The sequence below is a fragment of the Telopea speciosissima genome, chromosome 6 (genome assembly GCF_018873765.1).
Source record: "Telopea speciosissima isolate NSW1024214 ecotype Mountain lineage chromosome 6, Tspe_v1, whole genome shotgun sequence".
NCBI classification, from domain to species: domain Eukaryota; kingdom Viridiplantae; phylum Streptophyta; class Magnoliopsida; order Proteales; family Proteaceae; genus Telopea; species Telopea speciosissima.
Genome location: NC_057921.1, coordinates 19,738,091 through 19,752,816, shown reverse-complemented (window position 1 = coordinate 19,752,816; position 14,726 = coordinate 19,738,091). Strand labels below are relative to the sequence as shown.

Below are 14,726 nucleotides of genomic sequence, written 5' to 3'. Positions count from 1 at the left end.
CCTTCTTTTGCTTCTTTTTACTTTCAAAGAGTTGGGAAAAAAGGTGGGAAATGAAGCTATTAGGGCAATGAATCTTTTGGAACACCCAATATTCTCTCTGCTTCTTCTCCCTTTTATTACAATATTACATGCTATGCCCTACCCTGCCCTCTCCATTCTTGACATCCATTAGCAGTTCTCACTGTGAAGTGTGAATCAGAGAGAGAGAGAGACTGAATGATGCATGGGTGTGTATGAGCAGTGAGGGATATGATGAAGAAGATCTGTTCTCAATTGCGAGCCAAGGGAGGAGGAATGATGTATTTCTGTTTTAGACAAGGAAATGACATTATTGTAATTAACATCTAATAGGGAAGAACAGGTTTAACCAAACACCGTTCTGACACCATTTTCGTTTAGAACGGTGTTCTTGAGACCGTTACCAAACAGTCATTTTTGGTCTCAGAACGTTGTTCTAAATAAAGAACGCCAAAGAATGTTTCTAGTAAAAAACGGACGTTCTTTGTTCAGACATTTACCAAACGTAGCCTTATTCTCTCCAACGTTTCAAACAATTACTTGAACACCCCCTGTAGTTTACCATTTCTTTCAAGTAGGTTCTGTCCGTTAGTTTAGTGATGATGTCATCAGTTAATTTTTTTGTAATGCCTAAACTACCCTTAAAGGGTAGTGAAGTGACCCTTTTACCCTCTTCCTCATTCTTCTTTTTCTTCCTACAAATCAACGATTTCAAAAACCCTAATCGATTTCAGAAAATTTTCTCTATTTTTAAACAAGTTTCAAATCAAAATAACCCAAATCCTTTTTCTTCCTACAACCCACCGATTTCAGATTCAAACTCTAATCAATTTCAGAAAAAAGCAGATGCTTGATTAACCCTAATCGATTTTAGAAAAAAGTAGAGTCTTGACAGATGTTTAGGGTTCAAATGAGGTTTCTTTAAATTCACCTGCAGAGCTGTAGAGTATAGAGAAACATAAATCTCAGATGGTCATTAGTCCTTTTCATGAACCCATCAATGTGACATTGTCTCCTTGAATCTCAGTGTTCCTAAATCTCAAAAACCCAGAATTGATAACCTTTTGTTCATTTGGGTTTTTTCCAAAGCATAAGAGCTGCAATGAAGAACAGAGCTATACTAGTAGTACTGGGGTGTTTTCTCATTTGAGCTTCTATGGATTGTTTTTCCTCTATTTTTTTGTCTAGGTTGAGGACTGAATCCCAATTTGAAGTAACCTTTCCCTCATTTCTCAAAAGCTTACATTTGTGGTGAATCCATGTTGTTTTTGTGAGAGAACTGGTATAGGAAGTTGGATTTTTGGCAGAACTCGTTGGGTTTTTCACTGGCTGGAGAAGAAGTGATCAACCTCTCATAGGTGGTTTCCTCTGAGTGGACTGGAGTAGTTGCAAAATTTTGTTAGACCTCAGAGCACTAGAAAATAGAGTTATCTTCTACAGTGTCTGCTTTGATTGATTGAAAAGGCTTTTATGAGCATCATCTATTGAAATCCTCCATTCTCTAGATACATTTAGCTAGCCTATTCTAGATGGCTTGAGTTTGTGTCTTTTGAAGTAAAATATTTGGTCCAAAATGAGAGAAGAGAACCCATCAGATAGCCGACCAAAGCTATGCAAGTTTGCTGATCAAAATCAGGTGGTGAGGGCTAACATTAAATTGAAATCTGCTTCAGCTTGGGGTTCACACATTGTAAAAGGGTTCTCAGGGGAAAAGAAAAGTAGGGTGCAGGGCGGCAGGAGGTGTGGTTGCGGTAGGAAGAAGAAGAAAGGTAAATAGGTAATTTTAAATTCATTGCTTTCTATTGAATAGGTTATAAGGGTAAAATAGATATTTCCATTTAAACTCCAACAGCAGACTAACACCGTCAGGTTTCAGGGGGTGTCAAGTAATTGTTTCAAATGTTGGTAGTGATCGTAACCAAATGGCCATAGTACAGGGGGTGTCCAAGTAATTTTCTCTTTTAAATAACACAAATCTATTCCTTATTGGTAATTTAATTAAACATTCAACAGACAGTCTGTTTTTTATGCAGAATTGGTACATCAATTGGATTTCAAACCAGGTCCATACCTGACCCCTATTTGGAATTATTTAATTCCAATTTCCTTTGCCGATATTCTGCCCATGGATAGCTATTGGCCAGCATTATTTGGGGGGAGAATACAATTATTGGTTTGCTGATTTAAGGAGATAGTTCAATAATCGAGTGCTGCCCATTTACACTTGAATTCTGTCCAAGGATTAACTATCTAGCTTGCCTATCTGGGAGGATATCAATCAACAGCTAGTTTAGAGATAATTGACCAGATCCTGTGGCCCCATGGCCAGCTATTGTTAAAGACCAATGCTATTGCGTGGAAGGCTGTTAGACAAATTAGTCTTTGTTCCTAATTAGGATATTATTCATTTATTTGATGTAAATATGTATTTAGAGTTAGAGATAATTTAGGATTATTTGCTTTAATACGGTAAAGACTAAAGAGGAGGTATCTACTCAGATTTGGTGGGTCATGACAGCTTGCGTGGAGTACTTTGAATGTAAAAGGTTTGCTGCCTTGCGTGCGATTTAAGAGGTTTAGTATTTTAGTTATTTTCTAGATTAGGAATAGGAGTTTTATTTTAATTGGATTTTTGTTTTGAGATATTCCTAGAAGAACCTAGGATGTCATCAGTTGGATTTATGAATAAAGCAATAGGCTGATAACCAGCAAAGTCAATTTTGAGAGAAAAAAAAAGAGAGACTTTTGGTTAAACCTTGCTATGCTGTGAGATGCAGTGGGGAAGGGTGAGATGCCTGTATTTGTGAGTGGATGAGAGACCCAGGAGAGAGCAAGATACTCAATCCAATCCTTTCCTTATTCTCTATCTTCAATTTTCTTTTATGTTTCTATAGCAATTTCATTATGTGATATGTGATAAACCCAAAATCAAACCAGCCAATCGGGAGCCGCCACGTGTCCCGGCCCAAGGAGGTGGGCTGTCCTAGACCCGGAGGAGAACCAGCTCAGACATGAACCGCAAGGACACTCACAGTCGTGGCCTCTTCACGGGCGTGGCCTCATCACAAGTGCAGCCTCACCACGAGCGCGGCCTCGGGCGCGACCTCAGACGCAGACACAGATGGGCGTAGCCTAGAGCGCGACCCCAGGCACGGCCTCTTTGGGCGTGGCCTCCTCATCACGGGCGCGGCCTCCTCACCAAGCGCGGCCTCTGTAGGCACGGCCTCCTCACGGGCAAGCCCTCCTCATCACGGGCGCGGCCTCCTTAAGGGGGCGGCCTCCTCATCACTGGCGCGGCCTCTTCACCAGGTGTGGCCTCTCTAGGCGTAGCCTCCTCATAGGCGCCACCTCCCTACGGGCGCGGCCTCCTCACGGGCGTAGACTCCTCATAGGCGCGACCCCCTACTGTTGTGACCTCCTCGCCAGGTGCGGCCTCACCAGGCATGGCCTACAGACATCGGATCCCTGATCTAAGACCAAGCCACTACCGCTACCATCAACAAGACATGCACCATCTCAAGGACTCTAGACCACCACCTATGAGACACGTCATCCGAACAGACTCAAACATCAAAGATCTTATCCTTAATCTAAGACCAAGCCACTACCACCTATGAGACACGTCATCTGGAAGGGCTGAAGAAGCAAACCAAGGGCGAGACACACTCAATACCTGGGCAACACCCATTCTCGACAGAGATCATGGCAGCCACACTCTCCTCCAGGTTCAGGTTACCCACCTTTGAACTCTATAGTGGTACCAAGGACCCTAACGATCACATCAACTACTTCAATGGGATGATGACCCTATATGGGGGATCAGACATGGTCTCTTGCCGAGCATTCCCTACTTCCCTCAAGGGTGCCACCACTTCGTGGTTCTCCAGACTACGACTGAGGTTGAGAGGTTCATTTGCAAAATTATGTAAACAGCTCCTTACCCGCTTCCAGAACAACGTCAAGCAGAAGAAGACCATAGTCAATCTACTGAATGTGGTACAGAACCCTGGGGAGTCCCTCAAGGAGTACGTCACCAGGTTCACCAAGGAGTCCTTGGAGGTCAGAGACTTAGACGACCAGACCTACCATGCAGCCTTGGCTGGGGGCATCAGAGACCTGGACTTGATCAAGGACCTGACGCGATATGAGACTAGGACCATGAAGGAGCTTCTGGAATGGTGTAACGAGTTCGCCAACATGGCCGCGGCACTATAGGCTCAGAAAAAGGTGATCGAGGCCAAGCCACAGGATAACAAGAGATCAGCGTCGGATGACTGTAAAGAGAGCAAGAGATCGAGGACCGAGCGCCGATAGGAGAAGGGCGACCACCAGTCAGGAAGGACCGACTATTGCCCTGAGAGAAATGACTAAGCAAGCAGCCCTGAATTCCCACCCTTGAATACCACCAGGTCTCAGATCCAGGAGCGTGACCTACTACTGGCCATGACCCATGCTAGCAGGACTTGAGAAGCGTAATCCCAACAAGTACTGTCACTTCCATAAAGACACAAAGGGTTGCATCCAACTAAAAAGGGAGACTACTTACTTGGGCGGTACTTCCCCAACGTCAAGCCGCTGACCCGGGAGAATGGAAAGCGCCATAAGACGACAAACCATGGACATGGGCGAAGTTCGAGGTCGACCGCCAATGGCCACGGCCAAGAGATCACGGCCAAGAGACCATGGCCAAGAGGCCACGGCTGAAGGGCCATAGGCGCCATCAATGGGCATCAACTCTTAAGAAAGGGAAGAAAGGGAGTAAAAAAAAAATAATAAAAACAAAAAGAGGCCAAGAGACCACAGCCAAGAGGCCACAACCAAGAGACCACGGCCAAGAGGCCATGGTCGTCATCAATGGGCATCACCTATTAAGAGAGAGAAGAAGAGAAAGGATGAGAGAGAAGAAAGTGAGTGAAAATTTTTTTTTCATGAATGGGCACCGCCCAAAGGCAAAGAAGAAAAGAGAGAAGCAAGAAAAATAAAAGGGTGGACTTTGGCCACGGCCAAGGACCGCGATTGACAGGCCATGGGCATGGACGAGGTTCGAGGTCGAGGTCCGAGGTCTAAGGGCGAGGTTCAAGGTCCGAGGTTGAAGTTCGTGAGGATACGAGGTCAAGGTTCGAGCAAAGATGTGTCTGTGGCCAAAGATCAAATCGAATCAAAAAAAAAAAAAACACAAAAGAGGGGCCACAGCCAAGGGCCGTAGGCGAAAGGCCATGGACGAGGTTCGAGGTCCGAGGTCCAAGAACGAGGTTTGAGGTCTAAGGTCCAAGGTCAGAGTTCGTGAAGGTTCGAGGTCGAGGTTTCGAGCAAAGATGTGTCTGTGGTCAAAGACCAATTCAAGTCAATAATATATATATATATATCCTATAAAAGTACGTACTCTATATTTTTTGTCAAATTTTTTAGCTAACAAAAGTGCCCCTGACCCACCCCACTACTTTTTCTGCCCTCTATGAAAGAAAGAATTTTGGCATAGATTTTCTACAATGGCAAAATGGTCCATCTATCTTCAAACATCACCAACCCAATTCCTCTTTCACCAAGCTAAAGGAAGCACTGATGGAGAGTTCCTTTGAGAGTTGCTAAAGGAGATCGTTGGTGGTTTCATGAACTCTAGGTTAAGGGTTTGGAATACCCAGTCAGTGAATTAAAATGCAAAGAAAGAGAGCCCTCTTGACTAGGGAGACGCTGTGGTTCACATCATCAAGATGACAAACGTTGCTGGAAGAGCAAGTCGAACATGGATGCCCAAAGGTAAGCGTAATCAACAATCTCATCCACATCTATCCGCTGTTTCACGATGTTCACACATCCTTCGAGTCTCTCTCCTATGCATTCTCTCTCAAACTGAAAGCAGAGGGCACGAATGTATGTGTGTCCCACCACCACCACACATACATTAAGAAAATTGATCAGACCGAATATATTCTGAGTCAAAATATTTTCGTGAGAAGTATCACATAAATACTCTCTCACCATTCTAAGGTCGCCAAAGAAACTCTGAAAGATGTGCAATCTCTTCTCTCTTAACTTATCTTTCCTCTTTTCTAGGATTTTGTTTTGGTCTTTGTTTAAATTCATTGTAGGTTGTCTTCTTTATTGGATTCAATTGCAGGGACGGAGGGTTGGAATCAAGGGTTTTGTATAAAGAAACGTTGAAAGAGGTGTGATTTCTTCTCTCTCTCTCGATTTGCTCTTACCTGCTTGCATATGTTGTGTTTAGTCTCCTAAATTTTATGTATTTTGGATATGTGCGGTTTTGGATGCCACTTGTGATCATGAGTTTGATCTAGCTTTTTAGATTGGACTATGGAGTATAGTTGCATCTGCAATTGGATCTAGAAATATTGGCATAACTGCCAAGTTAATGAATTATGGTTCTATAGTATGCTTGAATTCGACGGAGTCTAATTTGTTGAGGAAAGTGTGCATAGGAAAAAAGATTTGTTTCTTTTTTCCCCTTTTCGGTAAGGTTGAATCATTTTTTGGAACTTGGGTATGTGACTTTGGGTGGGAGGTTTTGCGGTCCTACGGATAGGGTCATCTTGGGATTGACAGTTCGAATTGTTGTTATAAATATGGAATCTGGGTGTAATTCTTATGTAATGCTTGGTTTTGCTTGGTTTTGACTGGGTTTGGATTCTTATTGTGAATTAAGAGGATTGTTATGTTTACTTCTATGAAATGCCACAGTTAAATGGTTGTCACTGTGTGTGAAAAATTCCAGTTTGCAAGAGATACTGTTTGAGCCATTTGAAGAGACTCTTTGGAGAGCTTATTAGAAAATTGTGTTTCCTTTGTTATTGTGTTATCAAGTGATTTCTATGAACACATTAGTAGATAGAATGTGTTGTATTTAGCAATAATCAAAATAGAGTTCGTGAAACTGCAAATGCAGAGGCTAATCAAATAAGAACTATGACTGGAGGTGAGATATTTTCGGAGAGTACAGGATGGGCGACGCTGGGGACTTCATAGCCACCAGAAGGGCGACTGCCTGACCTAGGGGGGTTTCTTGGATTCCCGCGACTGCAAATGCAACCCACACTAGCGGGGTTACAGTCTCATTCATACGCTGCAGCGCCAGGCCGTTGCTACCAAAGATTGAGAAGCTGCCGTTGCCAATCATGGATGGAACCTTGACTCGGATCAAGATCCCACAAACGGCATATGTTGCCCAACTGGGTAAACTCAAGTTTTTACTGCTTGGGCGACTGAACTTTCGTTACACTTCAATGGACAGGTTGTGGGAGGCTGTTAGAAACTGGGGACTGAAAGAGGGGGTCTCTTTGAAATCCTTAGGGAAGGGTTTTATTCTATTCAGGTTCCACAATGAGGAAGACATGACTACGGTCTGGCGTCGAAGCCCAGTTAGAGTTGATGGCCAAGTGCTGCGCTTCTAGCAATGGAGGAAGGATTTCATGGTAGAAGAGCAGTCAATAACCCATAGATTAACATGGATCCGATTACCCAACTTGCCGCAAGAATATTGGCACGAGGAGATACTGCTATCCATTGCCAAGGAAGTGGGGAGACCCATTGCCATTGATAGGAGAACGAAAGATTCACAATATGGGCACTTCGCGCGAGTTTGGGTTGACGTAGATGACACAATCCCTCGAGTAGAGGAGGTTTATGCTGAAAGGGAGCAAGATGGCTCCAACATGATGTTTGTTTTTAAGCAGGAAGTGATTTATGAAGACCTACTTGCTCGTTGCGTGGTTTGTCATCGGTGCGGGCGTCGGATGGAAGCGTGCACTTTTGGGGAGAAGGTGGAGGGTGCAGAGACAACAATCCCTGGAGCCACTTATGTTGAGACACAAGCTCCCCCAAGGCAGCTCTGGCAGAGGTGGCGGGCCAAGACTGCTCCGACAGTGGAGGTGGAGCCGATTGCAGAGAAAGGAGTAGAGTCCGATAAGGACACGGATTTACGTGAGATTCCTATTACTAATGCGGTTACATCAGAAGTAGAGGTTAATAGGAACTCTAATACACGGGCTGAGGAAGTTGACCTTTTTTATTTGGTAGAGGTGCTCACGTGGATCAGGTGTATGTGAATGAGCAGTTCCTGAGATCTTACGATAATAGAGAACCGACTGGAGAACCACTATCTGCTGCCTCTCCAATCTCAGTTACCAGTTGTGATAATGGTAGGACTACAGTTGTGGTCCATACAAGCTCGACACAGGTAGAAGCTGGATCATGCACTACCCCTTTCATGGAGGTTACACGTTGACGATATATAAAGGAGAAACATTCTGAAGAGGTTGGAATGGTTACAGATAGGCTAATAGCTCAACGATAGGGTGCGATTGACAAGTGCCACCCTCTCTTTGCTTCTCAGTGATCATGAGGTTCCTTTTTTGGAACATCAGAGGGGTGGGTAACTCTAGGGCCAAGCTCACCTGCGGCAGATAGTGACTGACCATAAACCTGATTTCATGTGCTTGGTGGAGCCAAAGATTAGTGTAAATGGATGCCCGAGGCGTCTATTCTCTTCTTTAGGATTGAACTCTGACATAATCACAAATACATGAGTGGAGGGTCACCCAAATATCTAGTTTTTGTTGAAGGAGGGCCTGGCTAGGCTGAATGTAATATTGGACTCTGGTCAGCATATTTCTCTTCAGGTGGAGATAAATGGAGTGAAAAGTGTGGTCTCGGTTGTACATGCCAGCTGCCTGAGAGTGATGCGGAGCAACTTATGGGAAGATCTTGTGTCCCTAGCTGGAATAAATTACCTGTGGCTAGTGATTGAAGATTTCAACTCTTATCTGTATGCAAACGATAAGAGAGGGCCTGGAAGATTCAACCTGGGATCAGTGGAAGAGTTTGCGGCCATGCTAGAAACAGCGTCGCTGATGCCGATCCCCGCCATGGGCAATAAATACACCTGGACCAATAACAGAAGAGTGGGGAACGTGCAAGCAGTTCTAGATCAAAGCTTTATGGTGGAAGCACTTTGTAGGCAGTGTCCAACGGGTCCTTGTTCGTGGTTCCTCAAACCACTCCCCTCTTTTTGTTTACAGTGACATGCCACCTCACCCTTCCAATACTCCCTTTCGATTGCAACGATTTTGGACTGAACATGCAGAGTTTTGTAGTGTGGTAAGAAGATCCTGGTTTGAACCGGTTTAGGGTTCCCCTTTATATGTGGTTGCACAAAAATTAAAAAGGCTCAAAGGCCCATTGAGGGAGTGGGCTAAAAGAGTGTTCCCACATATAGAACAAGAAGTTCTTCGCACTAAGACCTGTCTTGAAGCTGTGCAAGGTAGAATGGATATAGAAGGACTTTTGGAGGACCTGTTTGAGAGTGAGCTGCAAGCTCGCAGTGAGTATGACAAAGCTTTAGATCTACAATAGAAGTTGTGGAGTGAGAAGGCGAGGGATAAATGGTTGAAGCAAGGACACAGATGCACAAAGTATTTCCATAACTCAACCAAGACTCGGCGTATCAGGAACACCATTCGAGAGATTGTAAAGGAGGATGGATCGTTTTTAGTGGATGCTAGTGTGATTAGTGATCATATTGTATCCCACTTTGAGAATTTTTTCAAGGGGGGAACAACAACCAGAGAGACGGCCATGCTTTCTGCAATCCCAGCTATTATCATGGACATAGATAATGAGATGCTCACTAAGGTCCCATCGCATGAGGAAATAAAGGCGGCTATGTTTGACTTCGATCGCAACAGTGCATTGGGGCCAGATGGTTATCCAGGTACTTTCTTTAGGGTTTGCTGGGATTTGATTGGTAAGGATGTGAGTTGAGGGGTTCAGAGTTTTTTCAAGGAGGAAGTTGTCACAAAAGGGGTGAACTGTAATTTCATGTGTCTGATCCCCAAGGTTGAAGGTGCTAATAGAGTGGGGCAATTTCGCCCTCTATGTTTGGGAAATTTTTTCTTTAAAATTATGGCAACGAGACTGTCCTCTATTTTGCATAAGCTGATTTCCCCTGAACAAGGCGCTTTCCAGAAAGGCAAGGTGATTTTTGAGAATATGGGAGTTGCATCAGAACTGACAAATATGATGGAGGTTAAATGCAGGGGTGGTGGGTTGGGCATGAAGCTAGATATTCAAAAGGCTTTTGACACCCTCGAGTGGGATTTCTTGTTCGATGTTCTGGGTGCCTTCGGCTTCGATCAATGCTAGATACACTGGGTACATCAAATTCTTCTTTCTACTAGAATTTTTGTTCTGATTAATGGTGGACCAGCTGGCTTTTCTGGGATGGAAAGGGGGTTGCGACAGGGTGACACGCTGTCCCCCCTGTTATATATTTTGGCTGAGGAAATATTATGTAGGGGTCTCAATGTTCTGCGCGATAAAGGATGGATTAAAACATTGAACGAGCCCCGACAGGTATTTACCCGTTCACATCTACTTTACACTGATGATCTATTTATTTTTATGAAAGCAGAGATTACAAATGTGAAACGAGTCAAACAGTTTTTGGAGGCATATGGAAGGTACTCAGGGCAGGTGGTCAACCTCGTAAAAAGCAAGATTTGCTTGGGTCGTATCTCAAGCACGAGAAGGCAGCGATTGGAGGCGATTCTACAAATCCCAGTTTGCTCATTCCCTACAAAATATTTGGGAGTGATGTTAAAGAAAGGCAAGGTGCAACGGGACTTAATTTTTCCTCTCATGGATCAATTCAAGAAACGGCTGGCGGTGTGGAAAGGACAGCTACTATCTATGACAGGTCGAATAGAACTTGTTCGGTCGGTGATGGGCAGCATACCAGTGCACAATTTCTCTATTTACCTATGGCCTGCAAGTGCTATAGAAGCTATGGAAAGATGGATACGCAATTTTATTTGGTTTGGAGAAGCAGACCGATCCAAGGCTATAACTGTGCGTTGGAGTAGATTGTGCAAACCAAAACGAGAGGGGGGCCTTGGGATTCGACGTCTGCGAGAGTTAACCTTGCACTAATTGCCAAACTTGCATGGGTAATTAAGACTGATAGTTTGCCGTTTGCTAGGTTTTTGAGGGGAAGGTACATGAGGAGAGATGGTTCACTTAAAAAACCATCTGGGACTTCTACGCTACTTCTAGGCATTCAAAAAGTGTGGGGATTTGTACTATCGGCTGAACAATGGGTAATAGGAGATGGCAGATCAGTAAGTTTTTGGTATGATAAATGGATTGAAGGGCAGAGCGTTGAGGACCTGCTTCAACCCGATGACATTCCACGCTCCTTAGGTGTGAAGATTTCAGATTTTGTGGATGGTGGTCATCGGACTCTACTGGCAGTAGGAGACTCTACACTTCAAAACATCTTCAACATGATCCAGGGCATGAACCTTAAGCTATCAAATAGGAAGGACAGGCAGTATTGGGCACATACATTAACAGGAAACTTCACAGTCAGGTCGGCATGGGAAGAGCTGAGAATGAAAACCACGATGCCAGCTTGGTATGGGGCGGTTTGGAATAGGGATCTTTACCCTCGAACCTCTGTATTTGGATGGCAATTGGCACATGATGCACTGCCTACTGATAACAAAATAAGTTGTAGGAGGGTACCTTTGGTATCCAAGTGTGAGCTATGCTTTGAGGCATGTGAGTCAGGACAGCACTTGTTTCTAGATTGTGTTTTTTCAAGCCATATATGGAGAGAGGTTTCAATACTCTTCAACATTGTATGGAGTGCCTTCCCATCCATTGAGCTGCTATTCTCATGGTGGCGCAGGAAGACAAAGATAGTCCATCTACCATAAGTGTGGCAAGCCCACATGGCTGAGCTGGGAGCGTTCTTCACGGGAATGAAACAAGCTCAAGAGTTAAATATTGGAAAATTGTGGATTGAGAGCGACTCGGCGGCCCTGGTTTCAGCAGTCCTTAACCATTCAATTCCATGGTGCTTCATGCAGAATTGGTGGACTATTTCTGAATATCTTGACACAATTCAGTGGCGTATCACGCATTGCTATCGAGAAGCAAACTCAGCGGCAGATGCCCTAGCAAATCAAGTGGCCAAGGGAAGGAGTTCTACTTTTTGGGATGTTACCCCGAGCTTTGTTGCTCAGATAGTTAACGGGGAAGCTCTTAGCAGACCCCACTACAGATTCACATAAGTTGGGATTGCCTATGTTTTAGCGGCAGATGCTTGTGATTTGCTGTATTTTGTTTCTAGTCTTTGTAACACTTATTCATTTTATTCTTCAATACAATTGCTGACCTTTAGCAAAAAACAAAAAAATAGAGTTCGTAGTTCCTATTACGTTTATGTGCCAAGCCTTTTTTTTAATCATGACCACTTAATTAATTCTCTATTACTTACTTCAACCCGAGTTAGTTTAAGTGTTACCCTTGTTCTCTCAACACCTTTATTTGTCACGGGTGAGTCATTTGTCTCCTTTTTACATAACTGAACCCCTTTGGCCTACTTTTTGTTTTATTGTTACCTGTTGCTGCTATTGCTGCCTGTAGTTTCTTGTGAATGTGCCCATTTTTCAATTTCCTCCTTTATAATTGCCACTTATCCAACTTCTGCATTTATCCCACATCCATTTTATGGGTATGTTGGTTATTGGTCTCCCAAACTGTTTTTTGTTATTGGTTTTACTTCTTTACTTCTCCTTTTGATAAGTTGAAGTTGTAAATTGTAATTCTTAGAAAAGAAAACAGCATGCCCCATACAGAAAATTGTTCTCATTGGTGTGTAAACAATCTCATGGGATCTACTATTGTTACTTCTTATTGTTATGTTTCAATTTTTTGTTTTTTGTTGAATTCAAGTTAATGCAGACCTTGAAGCCATAATTCCCCATAACAGGACCAGGTAAAAAGGTGTATAATTTATATGAGTAGGTTTTATACTAAGCGGTAACCAATCAAGACACACAATGAGACGTCGGGGGTTAACATGATATGTATTAGAGAATAGATTCAGAAATCAGGCACGTGATAATGAAGGTAATCAGGATAAATAATCGGAATAGGAATATAAGAGAAGAAATCAGAAAAGATAGTTTTGCTATTGAATATGTACATTCAACAATAGAGAAGATAGTATGGATTGAGCAAACATCAGAGTCTCTCTCTTACATTCTCTACAATGGCACAAAAGCATGGTTTTCTTGAAGGTTTCTTGATTATAGTAAAATACGTATAATCAAACACTTATAGAAAGATTCCTAGATGTTAGTGTTATAATAATATATGACTCATTCTTCATCCTAGAGGCATTGGTAGAAATCAAGGGTTATATTTCATTTCTTTCGCCCCCCAACCCTTTCTTCCTCTTAAATTAAAAAATTTACCTAGATTGCAGAAGATATGGTGCTACAAACTTGAGGTACAAATGATCGAACCTCTTCAATGGTTCACTCTTGCTACAATGGGTTGTTGTAATCGATTTCCCCAATCTCTCCAATAATGATATAGAGATATTTTGAAAATATCTTTGTAGGCTGTAGCATAATTTGCATCCTATGCACTTGGAGTTTCGCATGTGACGAATCCAACTCCACCAAAACAGTGTCAGCGGTAAGATATTGTTGAGGATTTATTTCTTTCTTCATGATGTAGGGTGCAAAACCATTGATAAAGTAGCACCTTTAACCAACCCACCACTCTTCCCTTCTCCTCCTTTTTAACAGATCAGTGCATCTCTGACTCTGAAGAGTTTGATTTTTGGTTCTTGAGGGGCACCTGTTTATCAATACAGATAAACAACCGGATTCAGATCCTCTACTGCCAACAATTTACCTGCCATCAACCTGCCCTCAAAGCTGGGAATGACACGTGGATAAATACTAATCCAACCGTCACTCTTAGCATATTTCAAATCTGATTTAAAATTTGGGTTATTTAGGTCAAACCCAATCCGACCGGTACCAATAAACCAAGACTGACCGGTACCATCAAACCAAAACTCTCATCTCTTAACTTACTTTGCTCCACAAACCTCTGAAACTACAATGGCTCCCAGGAAATCAACAAGTTACCTCACACCGCAATTATCAAGCAGTTTCTCAAGAAGAGAAGAGAAACAGATTCATCATTCCAATCTCCTTGTTAAAACATCCTGCAACGAGTGCTCGCCACTTTAAATTACCCAACTTGGAAACAGTTCAAAATTTCACGGAGACCACCACCCCTAGCAAATAAGATTTCCATGTTGGATGTAAAATCCAAGAAGAAAGGAATGGTAAGACGATCCCCTGAGACTGAGGTTTAAGGATTAGCCGTAAAAAAGAAAGAAGAAAAAGAAAAGAAAAGATCCACATGTATGTAATATGTTATGTAAAATAGAAAAAGGAGAACTAGAATTGATGCCATAGCAATCAAATCCCAAATCCCCCCCTTCCCCAATTTGATTTTTATAGGAAAACAGAGGAATGAAGCCAAAAGGAAACAGAGCTCCACACTCAAAGCCAGCAAGAAGAATACATACTTCATCACCATTTCTAAAATTTTTGAAACAAATGAAAGGAAAAAAAGAACGAAATTTATCGGGATTTATTAAAAAAGAAAAAGAAAAAGGCACTGTAAAAACAAAAGGGACTAGAAAAAAAGTAGGAATCTGATACTCTCTATAGTCGGAAAAGCCGTCGGGAAAACCAGCAGGGAAGCTACCATCACTGTGACTCTTCGAGAGGGATTAAAACATAAGAGTTTGTGGGCTTAATCATAGTTGTCACACCCCAAACCACCCCCTGGGAGGATTTAGGCAAGTGACCGGATATCCTACG

At 42.9% G+C, this 14,726-nt stretch overlaps 1 protein-coding gene across 1 annotated transcript; it reads left to right on the top strand.

Moving 5' to 3' along the window:
• Nucleotides 1-11,762: 11,762 nt before the first annotated feature.
• Nucleotides 11,763-12,104, top strand: LOC122665499. The gene has a single exon (XM_043861655.1). The coding sequence runs from the start codon at nt 11,763-11,765 to the stop codon at nt 12,102-12,104; it is 342 nt and encodes a 113-aa protein (XP_043717590.1).
• The last annotated feature ends 2,622 nt before the right edge of the window (nt 12,105-14,726 follow it).